This window comes from Triticum aestivum, chromosome 5A, assembly GCF_018294505.1.
Source record: "Triticum aestivum cultivar Chinese Spring chromosome 5A, IWGSC CS RefSeq v2.1, whole genome shotgun sequence".
NCBI classification, from domain to species: Eukaryota; Viridiplantae; Streptophyta; class Magnoliopsida; order Poales; family Poaceae; genus Triticum; species Triticum aestivum.
Genome location: NC_057806.1, coordinates 616,909,541 through 616,927,002, shown reverse-complemented (window position 1 = coordinate 616,927,002; position 17,462 = coordinate 616,909,541). Strand labels below are relative to the sequence as shown.

Below are 17,462 nucleotides of genomic sequence, written 5' to 3'. Positions count from 1 at the left end.
TAAGAACTTTGGGCCCTGGCCATTGTTTTGCTCATGTCCACATGCCTCTGAAAACCGAAAACCATGAATTTCTTCTCAATTTTTATATACCAAATCCCTCTGTACCAAAATAGTTGTTGCTGGAGTAGCTCAACTTCAGCTACTCCAGCGACAACTATTTCGGTACAGAGGGAGTAACATATAACAGACCGTAGGAGTTGGGATAAATCATGTCATCTTTTAAGTCGTTCTATTACAAAAAGAAGGAAGATAGATGTATAATTTCAGAGCCTAATTTTCTCACCCCAGAAAGCTGTGAACCCTTTTTCATTACTGGGTACAAGAAACAAACCGCACTCACGCTGTCACGCATAGTATTCAGCAGACATCGTGTCCAAGAAACTTTTAGTGAACATTTTTGCTTTTTACACACAAAAACTGAAATTCTTACAAGCACATGTTTTTGTTTCTTTTTTTATGAGGGTACATGTTTTTGATTCTGAGTTCATCTATTTTTTTAGCGGTATTTATATTTTTTTTTTTAGTTTTTTGAGCAGTCGGTTTTTTTAGGGGAGTTTCAGTAGATATCAAGCTCTGAACAACCTCACGGTCAGTCACAGATCGAAACGTGTGCACGGAAGCGGCCCCCCACTTGTCCTCCCCGCCGTCGTCGACAACACATATATGCCACATCTGCACTCCACCGAAAAGCCCAAAAGGCCCAGGAGGCCCAGGCGATGGACTGACAGCAGTAATAAGTCGCAAAAATCCAAAGCAAGCGGGAAGGAAAGCATTAAAACCTCCAAACCCCACGGCGACGCCTCCACTCGTTTCTCTCGCCTTTCTTTCTTTTCTCCCCCCTCCCCCACCCCACCCCGCCCCCCATCCACCGCGAGGGTTTCTCTGGGTTTTACCCCCGGCGCCGCGCCCCGCCGGACCGCCGCCGCCATGGCCCCCGCCGTCGCTCACGCCGCCGACCGTATCCTTTCACCCGCCGCGCTGTTCCGCTGGCCTGGCTGCGCTTTTTTTCTTTCTCCCTCTCCGGATTTCCGTTGGGTTTTTGCGGGTGGGTGTCCGGGCGTGTCGCCCGCGGCCGGATCTCCCGGTGCTCGGTCTGGGTCCTTCGGTTCGCGGGAGGTTTCCGTCGGGATTTGGGAGGGGTTTGCCCGTGGAGGTTTCCTCGCTAGGGTGAGGGCTGCGGCCCCTGCTGCGACGGGAGCGTAGGGGATTTGGTTTCCGTGTGTTTTGGGGTTTACTCGCTCCTGGTGCTTAGAATTTCACCCAGCCGCGTGATTTTGTGGATTAGTTTGCCTGTTTGGATTTTGGACATGTCCGCATCGGTTTCGCCTTGACCTGCCGTGATGCAGACGCCGCGGATTTGCTGCACAAGCTGTCGCTGGATCCCAAGGGCGTGGCCGGCCAGGGCAAAGAGGCGCAGAAGAAGGTATGACCCGCCTCTCTCCTCAGTAGCCTGTACCATCTTGCTGTGGCGCTGTGATGATGTTATGGTGGTGTTCCATACTCTGAATTTTGAATCGCGGTGCAGGTCTCGGCAGCACCCAATGGCAGGATGAACGGCGTGGTGGCGTCTCCAAACCCACAGGTGGCGTCGGCGGGGCAGTGGCCAGCCATGGGGCTGCAGGACTACAAGAATGCCAACATGTATGGTGCTGGCGCTGACGCCTACCAGTATTACTATGGAGGTGAGGCACCAAGGCACCATTTAGTCTGTTGCTCTCTGTTTCTACTATTGAATTAGTCATTGCAGTGCGAATTTGTAGTTAAATCATAAATATTTGTTCGAAATTGGTGATAGTCTGATAGCAATGCCTTTTGGGATTTGCAGGCTGGGGGGATTATTCAGTGTATGTGGGCCTCGACGGAGCAGAGTCACTTAACCCTGTGAGTGTTATATCCTCTACTTTACATACCTTGTAGACACTTGGTTTGCCTGCTTTAATCGGATGGCCAACCCTGCAAAACTAATCGCCACTGTAAAGCATCTTGAAGATTTTCGCTGCATGTGAAGACTTAGTTTAGCCTATTGGTTTTCTGCAGGGTGCTTATGGGGACATGTATTGCTATCCTCAGTATGGTGTTGCTTCGTCTGGGTATGACGCGCAGATGTACGGATCTCAGCATTACCAGTACCCGTCCACGTATCTCCAGCCACAGACTACTGGCACCACTAAGCCAGCATTCAAGCCTAATGCTGGCAAATCAGATCTTTTACCGCAGAAGGACGCTTCTGCTGCACCTGCTGCTTATCAGAAGCCTGGATTGGTGGATGCTTCCAAAGCCAATTCAAACAGCACTGATAGTTCAACAGGTCTGAAGAAAACCACATACCCGGTGAAACCAAGTGGGCGTTCAGCTAGTTATCAGAACCATGGTGATAAAGCTGCTTATCCATCGTATGGTGGTCATACTCAGCAGAAACTCTCTGTTGGAAATTCTACATCAACTGCTTCTAATCCTAAAACCAAGGTACAGTCGAAGAACCAGAATTCGTTACCGTTTTCTCATTTCTGGTGTGCATATTGTTCTTCCCCAGAGAGCTATTTCTGTGTAGCTTTCTGGTCTTTGTTCAAATGCCTGCATCACGGATTATCAGCAATTATGAGTCGCTATTTATTTTCAACAATTTTGAGTATTGCTGCTTGTTGCTTGATCCTACCAATATGGTTTGATACGGTTTGTGAAAGCACCTATTTGGATGGTTTATGATATGTCATTGTATATCATTGGGGTTATCTGAGGGCACACACCACAATTAATTTTGCCAGGTCAAAGTGAAAATTTTGTGTTCTGCATATCTGTAAGCTCATATGTTTTATGTGTTTAAATAGCCTGTTCTTAACATGGAGACATATCTTGCAGGGATTGCTTGGGCAAAACTCAGCACTGGGGCCACAGACACCTGGGTACATGAGTTCCATGTACTCTAGTGTCATGTACAATGCAAATGCATATGGACCTGACTATTGGTATGGATCTCACCTCTATGGCTCTGGTATGTATGGTGGGTGGAATGTACTGTCAGATGGAAAGTACAAGCCCAGACCAAAAACCTATGGATCATACCGTTTCGGTAATGAGAACATAGATGGCTTGAATGAGCTGAAGAGAGGGCCAAGAAGCACTGTCATTAAAAATGAACAGGGTGCTGGAGAAGCTGCTGTTGCACCTGCAAAAGGACAGGAGCTTCCTACTGGCGATGCCTCAAATGCAGTTGTGCAGGATCAGTACAATAAGGCTGACTTTGTTGAAACTTACTCAGATGCCAAGTTCTTCGTTATAAAATCATACAGTGAGGATGATGTTCACAAGAGCATCAAGTACAATGTTTGGGCAAGCACCCCCAGTGGAAATAAAAGGCTTGATGCTGCTTATCAAGCTGCTAAAGACAAATCAAGCAATTCACCTGTATTTCTGTTGTTCTCTGTAAGTGCATAATAATTCTGTGCTGCTAAAACAGCTTGTTTTCTCTATCTGAACAGTCTTCATAGTGGTTGCTGATCTGATGCATCTTTCCTTGTTCCACTTTTTATTCAGGTCAACACCAGCGGTCAGTTCATTGGACTTGCCGAGATGGTTGGTCAGGTTGATTTTAACAAGACAGTTGAATACTGGCAGCAAGACAAGTGGACTGGCTGCTTCCCCGTCAAGTGGCACATTGTAAAGGACATTCCCAACACTCTATTGAAGCACATTATTCTTGAGTATAACGAAAACAAACCAGTGACAAACAGCAGAGATACCCAGGAGGTGAGAACTGTAGACTTTAATGTTTTCATCTTTTGCCAATCTCCTTCTAAGTAAAGTTTCTGGTGGTACACCATGGCAGTCCGTTTCAGTGCTCTTGCATCATGTAATATGAACATGGATCAATCACACTGCAATCTATTAAAAATTGACAACTTGTTCTTAAAAATTTGCATGATTAGCTGTATGAATGCTGCGCTCAGTAGGTTTTTGACCTGCTTTCTCGTGTTGTCTACAGGTTAGGCTTGAGCAAGGCCTTCAGGTGCTAAAGATTTTCAAGGATCATGTCTGCAAGACATCCATGTTGGATGACTTTGGCTTTTATGATAACCGTGAGAAGATAATGCAAGAGAAGAAATCCAAGCGACAGCAGCCACTGGAGAAGGTACATGGGCAGTAGCGTACTTTATCTAATATAAAACTGGTGAATCTTATGACTAGATAGTTTTGAATGTCATTCTTCATACGAGTACACTGTTTTGGACCTCCCAGAAGTCTGAACTACTGAGAACTAACTTGGTGTAGCTTATGAGTGCCTTTTACTTTACCATGCAAGTGTTTGCAGCATATGTGTGATAAGAGGACTAAGTACCTGTTAGTCTATATTCGTTTTCTTGTAATGCAATTTTGTTATGGCAGTTTGATCCTGGTGAATTCAATGTCATCCTTCTGAAATTTAGTACCTAGTCTAGTGTGATTACAATCAAGTTTCTTTTTCTCGAAAAGATTCCAGTCAAGCTTCAACTCTGAGAAATGCTGGACTTACTTTCTAACATCCCTTACTGGTCTTGCAGATCATGAACAAAAAGCCGCTTTCTGTCAACAACACTGAAAACCAAGAAGTCGATGGGAAGCAGGGGATCATGAACAAAAAGCCGCTTTCTACCAGCAACACTGAAAATCAAGATGTTGATGCAAAGCAGGGGCTGCAGGAACTCAAGGTCCATGGAGAGAAAAACCCTGTGGTGGAAAACGGTGTGGCGGCAGGGGCTGTAAATGGTGTTGCCCCAACAGACGCAAGCCCGGCAGCGGTCGCAGTTGGCTGTTGATTTCCGCTGCTCAAGTCATTTGATCATCCATTCGAGGAGGACAGCTTATATACAGGGTGAGGAAGAGTTGCCGTGGCTGTAGGAATTCAAGATTCTGCTAGTTGGATATATGCTTGTGGGTTGCAGAAAGGTGCAAGTCTGAGGCGATTCAGGATTCAATGAGAGGCTTTTTTTTTGGGGTGGTTCTGCTCTTCTGTAGTATCTTCGCCGTTGCTGGAGTCTGGTGGTTGGGGTGGGTAAGGAGATTAGAGCTGAGTTCTTGTTCTGGTGTTTTCGTGTTTCGAAATGGCATTAGGAGTTGTATCTAGGGGTGGGGTTTTAGATGTGTAAGGCTTGTGCAACCAACGATTATGATTGTGGTGCATCTTTTATATTGGAAGTGAATGCTAGCAGTTTTTCAGTAGTACGGAGTATTGTTTTTGCCATGCTGTCTTTGCCACGCCGATCTGCTTTTCAGTAGATTATTTGTCCGAGATGGAAATTCTGCTGTTGTGGCGACACCAAGGTAGCAGCAAAGCCAGGGGTTGTATGTCTTCATTGTGAACTTTATGATCTTCATCTCCGAAAAGAATAATGAGCACTTGCAGACAGTGACACACAGAACGAACTAGTGTATGAGCACGCCAGTAATAGAGGTTGTACCTGTGAATTGTTCTAATGTTGTTTGCTTTTATCATACATCACAAAACTTGCTGGGGCCAAGGCTTCAGACTGTATTTTAGATTCTTCTGTCCAAAATTTCAGATTTTTCTTTTGTCATTTTCAATCAAGTTCACAAAGAAGATCGACAGTCTCGGGTTAACAGGGTTAACACTGACGAGACATATTTAGTTTTACAAGCGCCTCTTGTCGCCCCCCCCCCCTCCCCAGGCGACCCGGGTGATCTAACCCTAGCCGCCGGACATGGGCCCCCACTCCCCTTCCCTACCGTCACTGGGCAAAGCCCGCGTGGTGTCGGCGACGGCGGTTCACGCAGGCTGGAGGCGGTGCTGGGCGGCGATGCTGGCTGATGGTGGCGCGTCACGGCGGAATGTGCAGGCCGGTGGCGGCTTGGTTTTCTTGTTGTGATGGGGATCAAACCAGGCCAGATTTGCCCCAGGTGCAGGTGAGGGCTTGTGGCCGGCGCTCAGTAGGTGGGATGGTGGCGCGGTGGGCCTGGCAGGCTCTGGCAACAGAGAGGTGTTGTCACATCCCTAGCTTCTGGTATTGCACTAGGATAGCTTCATGTGTGCATCATGTTTAAATTTTTCTTAAACTTGAAATGAGGATGTTCAAACCCTAGCACCAAATCAACTCAACTAGGGTGGATTAAAATCTTTTTCAATAAACCCAAAAAAGTTCCTAAGAAAAGTTCATGATTTCTGGTTAAGGTGGAAACCTCTGCCAAAAATGATGAATATATTCTTAGATCATTTTTGGATTTTTGAATTAAATCATATTGTATTTGACTTTGGGCATTTAAACACTATAAATAATTTAAATGCTCAAATAATGTTGGAATTATTTGTGGGACACTGAAATAATTTAGAAAGTGCTCATGAATATTTTCAGGATTTTTAATAATGCTCTGGCATTTTTAATAAAGCCAAAACAATTGCAGAAATATAGAAAAACAAGCTAAATGAAAAGAGAGAGAGAGAGAGAGAGAGAGAGTAAGGCCACAGGCCACTTACCTGGCCGGGCCGGCCCACCTGGCCCGTGCCAGTCATCACCTACCTCTGCCAGAAGGCAGAGGAGGGAGACAGCGCACGCGCGCCAGCGGCGCCACGCACCTCCCTGCCTGCCTGCGTCACTGAGGCCACCACGACGCCTCGCGCCTTCTCCTCGGCGCCGCCTCGACCCCCTGGAACCCTCCCGCTCACTCCCTCGTCCCCATCTCCTCCTCTGTTCTTTCTCTCGCACGCACCCGAGAGCGACCGCCGCCGCCGTTCGTACGCCGCCGTGGCCACAGCCACTGCCTCGCCCCGCCGATGCTCTCAGAGGCGCCGCCGCCACCTACTCTCCCTCCTCTCCGAGCTACACGAGTCAGGACGGCCCCAAGATGACGCTTGCGGCCTTCTTCCCCGACCACGGCCGCCGGATGCCGCCGTCCGATTCGCCGTTTCCGCCGCCTCCCCGAGCACGCCGACCTTCTCTTCGAACTCACCGTGAGCCCCTGAGCATTTCCCCTCTGCCCCCTGCTTGCTCCCGCCCTCTAGCCGTAGCCCTGAGGTCACCCGAGGCCGCCGTCCGCCATGGCCGGCGAGCCCGCGTTCCCGAGCCTCTCCTGCTCGCTCCAGGGGCACTGACACGCTCCTGGCGCCTCCAGGAGGATGCCTCTCCACTCCGCTTGCTCGCTCGAGCGCTGCAGCCGCGTCCCTGCCCCAGCCTGAACTCCAGCCACCGCGGAAGTGCTCGCCGCCGTCGTCTCCGGCCACCCCGCGGCCCCTCGTGCAGCCAGCTAGGTGCGGCCGTGTACGGGCTACCTTCTGGTAGCCTTCGCGCGTCCAGCCGCCGCCCGTAGCGCAACCCCGGTGAACATCCGCCGCGTTTCGAGTCGCCGCCGGCCGAACTCCGGTGGCTGGTGACGTGGCACGTCATTAGCCACTAATGACCCAGCTAAACCAACCCTAGTGCCACTGCCATGTGGGCCCCGAGCCTAATTAGGTTAGTTTAATTTTTCTATTTAGATTAGTGCTAATCTGTGGACCCCATGTGTCAGATTTTGACTTAGTCAAGTCAACGTTGACCGGACCCACCTGTCAAACACCCAAACCAGCCCTGTGTCACTGACGTGTGGCCCCCACACGTCAGGTTTGACTCTGGGCGACCCAGTTGACCTGCTGACGTCATGATGATGTCAGGCTGACGCAATAATGTTTCTGGATTTATTTTTATTCAGAAAATTCCAGAAAATTGTTTAAACTTCAATAAATCATAGAAATTCAACCGTAACTCCAAATTAAATGATTTATATATGAAAAATTATCAGAAAAATTCAAGGAATCCATCTGTACCATTTTCATGCATGTTTAAACAATGTTTGTCCTCTGTTTTGGACAAAACAAATAAAGGGCACTTAAATAATCATATATGGAGTTGGAATTTGAATCATGTATTCAAACCAACTTCATTTAAATCATAGCTAGGTGCATTAGCCCAAAACACATTCATATTGCCATGTCATAGCATGCATCATATTGTGCATTGCATTGATCGTGCTTCTTCTGTGTTTGCCGGTGTTGTTCCCCCTCGGTAGACGTTGTCCCGACGTTGTGATCGTTGACACTGATGAAGACTCAATGCTATCTTCAGAAGTGCCAGGCAAGCAAAACCCCTTTGTTCATTCCGATAAAACCCCACTCTCTCGCTCCTGCTCTCTTTTACTGTATTAGGACAACAACGACATATTTGTTACTTGCTGCGGTAGCTGAACCCCTTTATCCTTTGCATGACCTGTCATTGACACAGTAAATAGATGAAACCCACTAGCATGAGTAGGAGTTGTTTGAGCCCTGATGTGCCTACTCTTTCATGCTTGTTTGTCATGCCTGCTACTGCTTAGAGTTGAGTCAGGTCTGATTCATCGGGGATGAATCAGAGGTGTGTGAACATGTCCTACTGTGTGTGAGCTAAGTGTGTGAACACGATTTGGTAAAGGTAGCGGTGAGAGGCCATGTAGGAGTACATGGTGGGTTGTCTCATTGCAGCCGTCCTCAGGAACTGAGCTCTGTGTTTGTGATCCATGACCAGTTACTACCACACATTGGGTTCCGGTAACTCGACCCCTCTCGACTTATTAATCAACATGATCTCTGTCCAGGAGTTGCAACTAGTTTCTGGTGTTTGTAGGTAGTGTTAGTAGTCTACCAAGTGGCACCCGGTACAGGTGGGCTTGGGACAGACTAGGCACAGTGGCACGGTGTACCAAGTGGCACCCGGATGGTGGGCTTGGGAACCCTGCACACATCGTTTGGGGCCGTGAGCGACACCCCGGCCGGATCTCCTTGCGGATGGAACCCGAATAGGCGATAAACCTGGACTAGAGACTTGTTCGGTTAGTCAGGTCGTGGCCGACTCCCTCGCCCGGCTTCCGCTTGAAGGTTGCCGAGGTACATGACGTGTACAGGGCGGTAAGTGGCGAGAGCGTGTGTGAAGAAGTACACCCCTGCAGGGTTAACATCATCTATTCGAATAGCCGGATTCCTCGGATATGGAAACTTGGACCCCTTGTACAGTTCATAGACAAGTGAAAGTGGATACTCTAAAATACGCAAGATAAGCATGAGTGCTATGGATGGCGTTCTCGTAGGGAGACGGGAGTGGATCCATAGTGGTGTATTGATATGGTGAATATGTGGACTCGTGTGCGCCACCTCAAAAGAGTTACTTGCAGTCGTAGTTCAGGATAGCCACCGAGTCAAAGCTGGCTTGCTGCAGTTAAACCCCACCATCCCCTTTGTTGATAATGATGCATATGTAGATAGATCTGATGTAAGTCTTGCTGGGTACATTTGTACTCACGTTTGCCTATTTTATGTTTTTGCAGAGAGACTTCAGTCTCACTAGTAGTTCCACTTGGACTTCGGCGTTTAGCTTGTTACCTCAGCTACGATCTTGTGCCCTCGGCAGGATCTGGTAGATAGTCAGGCTTCTCAGCCTTTTTCATTTATAGATGTCTGTACTCAGACATGATAGCTTCCGCTTGTGCTTGATTTGTATGCTCTGAGTGTTGGGTCATGAGACCCCTGTTTGTAATATCTCGCTCCTCGGAGCCTAATAAATACTTGAGTCGTAGAGTCATGTTGTGATGCCATGTTGTATTTGCACATATCGAGCATATTGTGTGTATGTTATTGAAATGCTTGGTATGTGTGGGATCTGGCTATCTAGTTGTTTATCCTTGGTAGCCTCTCTTACCGGGAAATGTCTCCTAGTGTTTCCACTGAGCCATGGTAGCTTGCTACTGCTCCGGAACACTTAGGCTGGCCGGCATGTGTCCTTCTTCGTTCCTGTGTCTGTCCCTTCGGGGAAATGTCACGCGATGAATACCGGAGTCCTGTTAGCCCGCTACAGCCCGGTTCACCGGAGTCCTGCTAGCCCAGTGCTACAGCCTGGGTTCACTCGCTGATGACCGACATGTTCGATGCTGGGTCATGGATGCCTGTCCCTGTAAGTTTGTGCCACTTTGGGTTTACGACTAGCCATGTCAGCCCGGGCTCCTTACCATATGGATGCTAGCGACACTATCATATACGTGAGCCAAAAGGCGCAAACGGTCCCGAGCCAGGTAAGGTGGCACCCGTGGGAATACCGTGCGTGAGGCCGCAAAGTGATATGATGTGTTACATGCTAGATCGGTGTGACTTAGGATCGGGGTCCTGACAGCGTTGGTATTAGAGCTTGACTGCCTGTAGGATTACCAAGCCAAACTGGTCGAAGTTGAGTCTAGAAACTCTTTAGTTATATAAGGGAATTGATTGTGGGATGGAACGTAAGGCTCTTTTTACTCCTTATACCTTATGCCCTTCTGATCTGAGTCATCCTATTTTTCCTACGGGGATTAAAGAACTAGGCTTTCTCTTCTTTCTATCAGGATCACGTGTTACTAATCCGTAGACTTATAAGATTGTTGGATTTAAGCCTCAGTCCAGTTCCTACTACTTCGGTATGTCTATGATGATCTCGAAACCTTGATATTGTGCTTCTGAGTGATTATGCCACCATTTTGGTGAATGTCTCAAATCTTTTTTGAGCATTTACAGCCGTTATGCTGTCCGAGTCATCCCAGGTTTCTAAATAGTCTGATGCATTTGCAAAATTCTTTCCCCCTGGTTTCGATGTTCCTTTATGCCAGCTCAATCACACTAATTGTTGAGTTGAGGTATTCCATTGCCTTGACATTTATGTTGGAGTTATTATTATGACCCTAGGTGTCTTAGGGGATCATCTAGTAATTTAGCCATGATTTGTGTCCCAGTGTGATGATTCTGGCCATCATTCTCGAAAGCATCCCGTGATGCCACTTAGTTAGTAGGCATTTCACTTCTGGGTTTTGAACCCGAGATTCACTCTACTTACTTCATGTTGATAGTGTTGCTAGTTCCTTTAGGAAATTAGTAACTTTTGCATTAGTCCTCGAGGTCCATGGTATTTTCCTTCTTCCAAATACTATGAACCATTTGTGGCAGTAGTTTGTTGAATCAAAAGACCATAATCGGAGTACTCTTGATGAGTTCTCCATGCTATATTGTGACTCTGCCAGCTCAACCTTTTTGCATGGGTTATCCGAAAGAATTATGTTGAACTTGGTTCGACATACTAATCTATGCATCCACAACTCAGAAAGTTATATGTTCCTTTGAGTTGTCCCTCTTTAGTTGTCTACTGGCCTTCGTCTATCAATTGATAGTCAAGAGTATGCGTGCGTTCGTTTATCGATGCCTATTAGTCTTGTGGCCGTCAAGCCATTCTGTCCTGAATGACTTGGAGAAACAAACTCCAGTACCTCTTCCATATCCAGGATTGGGTCAAAGCAGTTGTATTCCGCAGATCAAATGCCAATCCAGCTTTTAGTTCTGTTCTACCTTGGAGTATTACCCCCTTTATGTCAGAATTGTCATGAGAACTGCACCAACTCTCATGAATTTTGACGTAGTGATAATTCTCACCATCATTAGTCATTCCTCGGTCCTCGTGTTGATGCAACCGGAATACCGACAAATGAATTGTGATATGTGAAATCAATACTGCTAGCAACTCTGTTGCTTGGTAGTTAAATGGACGATAACCTCATTCTTAGCGTGTTGATTATTGAATCGTCACCCTAAGACTGATTGTGCTGCCTAGTCCCTATTTCTGGTGCACTCTTTGATTGATGAGTTAGGATTTTGTCAAATCCTCGCTCATTTGATCATATCATCTTGCCCTGAAAAGAAAGATTGCTCTCGAGCTTAGTAACATATCGGTGGTTCGTGATTTTCTGAATATCTTCTCAGAAGTATTACCAGGTTGTCACCTGACCGCTATGTTGAGTTCGTGATCAAGTTGGTTTATTCCTGTAAACCACCCCTTCTCCAAGAATCTATGTTGGATATTCTTGAGCTAGTTGGTTAAGCTAGACAACAACTTGGAGAGTTGGAAGATAAAAGCTTGCCTAACTTAGTTCGTTCCAAAGGGATATTCTTGTATAGTGTGTGTTGAAGAAAGATGATATCTTCATCAATTGGCCCTTGTGGACAATTGTTGGATCTATTATCTTACCCAAACCTTTGATTGAGTATGGGCTATCATCCAATCAGACCAGAACCAACGATATTCGTAATGTTGTCTTACTCGTGGTTGATCCCTCGAGCATACATCATTATATCTTTTGGGTCTGACCAATGCTATCACTTGTTCACTTAACTATGGAATTCCTTTTAAAAGGAAACCCAGATGAATTGTTGTTGAGCCCATTGACAACATCCTCATCTCCTCCATGATCTTGTTGGACAACAAGTTAGTGTTGGAAACTTCTGAAAGCATTTCTTCATGCTAACTCATGAAGTATGTGTTTGATGAAAGGAGTGACTTCCTCTTATACACGTGCATTTGGTGAAAGTTGCCGCCGTGGATTTGAGAAAGTTAGTTTTGCTTCCTCTAGAATCATCCCAAGTCAGCCATGCACGTGCAAAGTATTCTGTGGTCTGTTAGACTGATCATCTTCGTTCCATATGAATTATGTAGCACACCAAGCCACTGACTGATTTGTTCTAGGAGAAGGAGTTCTTTTTAAGAGCTAACCCGGGCTTAATCAAGAACTTTGATATCCTCGATGATGGTTCCCAACCAGAACTCGGTAGTGTTTTATTATAAGACTACCATGTGGTCATGCTTGTCTGGGACAACATGTTCACATGTGTGTAGCAGAACCAGCTCATGTTTTGGAGCTTGCTATCGTAGTTCATTTCCCGAGAATCTCGCAACGTTATCTCGTCGAATTGTGTTGCAAACTTTCATTTTTCTTCCTGGACGCGATGAGTCTGGAATATCCTGACACCAACCAGATCTGAATCTCAGGCAGATATGATGGTTGGAACATTTCCCAAGAACTATAATATTGGTCCCTCGATAACTGGTAAAGTGGATGTCGTGGCCAGCACCACCCAGCCGAAGGACCTATTATTGTAGTATCTTGATTGAAGAAGTTGGCCACCTCCCCATAAGGATTTCGTAGGATTTACCTCCCTAGTTGTTCCTTATGGATTTTTGTGTTTCCGAAGTCCGACCTTTTACTTGATGTTCTAGATATCCAACCATAATTATCTATGGATTACGCTAGCACATCAAGGAGAACATTAGGAGCGGAGTGCTAAATGTCTCTCGGTCGATCGTCCAGATTTTGTCTCCTTGGCCTCGCTAAGGTGAAATCTGAGAAGGTATTATCTTCCTTTGCATCTGCATCATCCATCATTAGCCATCATGGTAGTATGTTGTGTTGTCAGCACCCTTGACACGGATGTTGATAAAACCTTGATGATTGTGGAAATGCTCAAGTTCTTGAGAGCATGCATAAGCGCTAGGTGTTATCATCGGCACTAACTGGGATTCCTCTCAGTTTCCTCGGCAATGCTATGACCTTTTCAAACAATGAATTCACTCTCTATTGTTGGGTTCTTCCCCAGTTACCAGAATCATTCCCAGCATTTGCATTCTGTTCCCAGCCTGCACCACCAATGTGCCATTCTACCATGGGTCTCTTCCATTTCCGGTGATAAGCAAATTCATCCATTACGTTGTCTTCAACAAGGTAATCCACATCATCCAAGTCCGAGTATGCCATCCTACCGACCCCCTCCAAACGATCGCTCGAGAATTGCCTTAGGCTGGTTTTAAAAGTTTCAATGATCTCTGAGTCAAAAGTAATTCTTTTTGCCACCTAAGGGGATATATCTACGAATCACCCTCCTCCAGGATGTCCCTCTGTGGCATCATGGAAACTCAACTCCTCGCTACGTTGACAATCGTTTACCACCTTCTTAGGTGTGGAATTGTTGTCTACCTAGTGAGCCCTCGTCATCTGTCTCACTCCATTTCTTCAGATGTATGCTTCGTGTCTCAGCTCAAGAGATGTTGCTATGACTCACTTGGTGAGCTGATCCTAAGTTGATTGATCTTCGAGAAGATCGATTCTTCCGGAGTTGTCCTTTTCCTCTTGCTGTCATGCTAGCTGGAGTTCTCAGAGCAAGACGACGGGACAAAGATGGTGATCGAATCAACGTTCATTTGAAGTGCAACCTGGATCGTGAAGATTATACTAGTTTGCGTTTCCCCTTCATCTTACCCTACGCTTGAATCTCGAGACGAGATTCTTGTTTAGTGGGGGTGAGTTGTCATATCCCTAGCTTCTGGTATTGCACTAGGATAGCTTCATGTGTGCATCATGTTTAAATTTTTCTTAAACTTGAAATGGGGATGTTCAAACCCTAGCACCAAATCAACTCAACTAGGGTGGATTAAAATCTTTTTCAATAAACCCAAAAAAGTTCCTAAGAAAAGTTCATGATTTCTGGTTAAGGTGGAAACCTCTGCCAAAAATGATGAATATATTCTTAGATCATTTTTGGATTTTTGAATTAAATCATATTGTATTTGACTTTGGGCATTTAAACACTATAAATAATTTAAATGCTCAAATAATGTTGGAATTATTTGTGGGACACTGAAATAATTCAGAAAGTGCTCATGAATATTTTCAGGATTTTTAATAATGCTCTGGCATTTTTAATAAAGCCAAAACAATTGCAGAAATATAGAAAAACAAGCTAAATGAAAAGAGAGAGAGAGAGAGAGAGTAAGGCCACAGGCCACTTACCTGGCCGGGCCGGCCCACCTGGCCCGTGCCAGTCATCACCTACCTCTGCCAGAAGGCAGAGGAGGGAGACAGCGCACGCGCGCCCGCGGCGCCACGCACCTCCCTGCCTGCCTGCGTCACTGAGGCCACCACGACGCCTCGCGCCTTCTCCTCGGCGCCGCCTCGACCCCCTGGAACCCTCCCGCTCACTCCCTCGTCCCCATCTCCTCCTCTGTTCTTTCTCTCGCACGCACCCGAGAGCGACCGCCGCCGCCGTTCGTACGCCGCCGTGGCCACAGCCACTGCCTCGCCCCGCCGATGCTCTCAGAGGCGCCGCCGCCACCTACTCTCCCTCCTCTCCGAGCTACACGAGTCAGGACGGCCCCAAGATGACGCTTGCGGCCTTCTTCCCCGACCACGGCCGCCGGATGCCGCCGTCCGATTCGCCGTCTCCGCCGCCTCCCCGAGCACGCCGACCTTCTCTTCGAACTCACCGTGAGCCCCTGAGCATTTCCCCTCTGCCCCCTGCTTGCTCCCGCCCTCTAGCCGTAGCCCCGAGGTCACCCGAGGCCGCCGTCCGCCATGGCCGGCGAGCCCGCATTCCCGAGCCTCTCCTGCTCGCTCCAGGGGCACTGACACGCTCCTGGCGCCTCCAGGAGGATGCCTCTCCACTCCGCTTGCTCGCTCGAGCGCTGCAGCCGCGTCCCTGCCCCAGCCCGAACTCCGGCCACCGCGGAAGTGCTCGCCGCCGTCGTCTCCGGCCACCCCGCGGCCCCTCGTGCAGCCAGCTAGGTGCGGCCGTGTACGGGCTACCTTCTGGTAGCCTTCGCGCGTCCAGCCGCCGCCCGTAGCGCAACCCCGGTGAACATCCGCCGCGTTTCGAGTCACCGCCGGCCAAACTCCGGTGGCCGGTGACGTGGCACGTCATTAGCCACTAATGACCCAGCTAAACCAACCCTAGTGCCACTGCCATGTGGGCCCCGAGCCTAATTAGGTTAGTTTAATTTTTCTGTTTAGATTAGTGCTAATCTGTGGACCCCATGTGTCAGATTTTGACTTAGTCAAGTCAACGTTGACCGGACCCACCTGTCAAACACCCAAACCAGCCCTGTGTCACTGACGTGTGGCCCCCACACGTCAGGTTTGACTCTGGGCGACCCAGTTGACCTGCTGACGTCATGATGATGTCAGGCTGACGCAGTAATGTTTCTGGATTTATTTTTATTCAGAAAATTCCAGAAAATTGTTTAAACTTCAATAAATCATAGAAATTCAACCGTAACTCCAAATTAAATGATTTATATATGAAAAATTATCAGAAAAATTCAAGGAATCCATCTGTACCATTTTCATGCATGTTTAAACAATGTTTGTCCTCTGTTTTGGACAAAACAAATAAAGGGCACTTAAATAATCATATATGGAGTTGGAATTTGAATCATGTATTCAAACCAACTTCATTTAAATCATAGCTAGGTGCATTAGCCCAAAACACATTCATATTTCCATGTCATAGCATGCATCATATTGTGCATTGCATTGATCGTGCTTCTTCTGTGTTTGCCGGTGTTGTTCCCCCTCGGTAGACGTTGTCCCGACGTTGTGATCGTTGACACTGATGAAGACTCAATGCTATCTTCAGAAGTGCCAGGCAAGCAAAACCCCTTGTTCATTCCGATAAAACCCACTCTCTCGCTCCTGCTCTCTTTTACTGTATTAGGACAACAACGACATATTTGTTACTTGCTGCGGTAGCTGAACCCCTTTATCCTTTGCATGACCTGTCATTGACACAGTAAATAGATGAAACCCACTAGCATGAGTAGGAGTTGTTTGAGCCCTGATGTGCCTACTCTTTCATGCTTGTTTGTCATGCCTGCTACTGCTTAGAGTTGAGTCAGGTCTGATTCATCGGGGATGAATCAGAGGTGTGTGAACATGTCCTACTGTGTGTGAGCTAAGTGTGTGAACACAATTTGGTAAAGGTAGCGGTGAGAGGCCATGTAGGAGTACATGGTGGGTTGTCTCATTGCAGCCGTCCTCAGGAACTGAGCTCTGTGTTTGTGATCCATGACCAGTTACTACCACACATTGGGTTCCGGTAACTCGACCCTTCTCGACTTATTAATCAACATGATCTCTGTCCAGGAGTTGCAACTAGTTTCTGGTGTTTGTAGGTAGTGTTAGTAGTCTACCAAGTGGCACCCGGTACAGGTGGGCTTGGGACAGACTAGGCACAGTGGCACGGTGTACCAAGTGGCACCCGGATGGTGGGCTTGGGAACCCTGCACACATCGTTTGGGGCCATGAGCGACACCCCGGCCGGATCTCCTTGCGGATGGAACCCGAATAGGCGATAAACCTGGACTAGAGACTTGTTCGGTTAGTCAGGTCGTGGCCGACTCCCTCGCCCGGCTTCCGCTTGAAGGTTGCCGAGGTACATGACGTGTACAGGGCGGTAAGTGGCGAGAGCGTGTGTGAAGAAGTACACCCCTGCAGGGTTAACATCATCTATTCGAATAGCCGGATTCCTCGGTTATGGAAACTTGGACCCCTTGTACAGTTCATAGACAAGTGAAAGTGGATACTCTAAAATACGCAAGATAAGCATGAGTGCTATGGATGGCGTTCTCGTAGGGAGACGGGAGTGGATCCATAGTGGTGTATTGATATGGTGAATATGTGGACTCGTGTGCGCCACCTCAAAAGAGTTACTTGCAGTCGTAGTTCAGGATAGCCACCGAGTCAAAGCTGGCTTGCTGCAGTTAAACCCCACCATCCCCTTTGTTGATAATGATGCATATGTAGATAGATCTGATGTAAGTCTTGCTGGGTACATTTGTACTCACGTTTGC

At 47.3% G+C, this 17,462-nt stretch overlaps 1 protein-coding gene across 1 annotated transcript; it reads left to right on the top strand.

The window, feature by feature from the left end:
• Positions 1 to 810: 810 nt before the first annotated feature.
• Positions 811 to 5,199, top strand: LOC123105358 (YTH domain-containing protein ECT3). Its single transcript, XM_044527418.1, has 9 exons — positions 811 to 958; positions 1,347 to 1,423; positions 1,526 to 1,682; positions 1,826 to 1,881; positions 2,038 to 2,466; positions 2,860 to 3,423; positions 3,535 to 3,747; positions 3,983 to 4,129; positions 4,539 to 5,199. The coding sequence occupies exons 1-9, from the start codon at positions 928 to 930 to the stop codon at positions 4,791 to 4,793; spliced, it is 1,929 nt and encodes a 642-aa protein (XP_044383353.1). The 5' UTR covers positions 811 to 927; the 3' UTR covers positions 4,794 to 5,199.
• Positions 5,200 to 17,462: the final 12,263 nt, after the last annotated feature.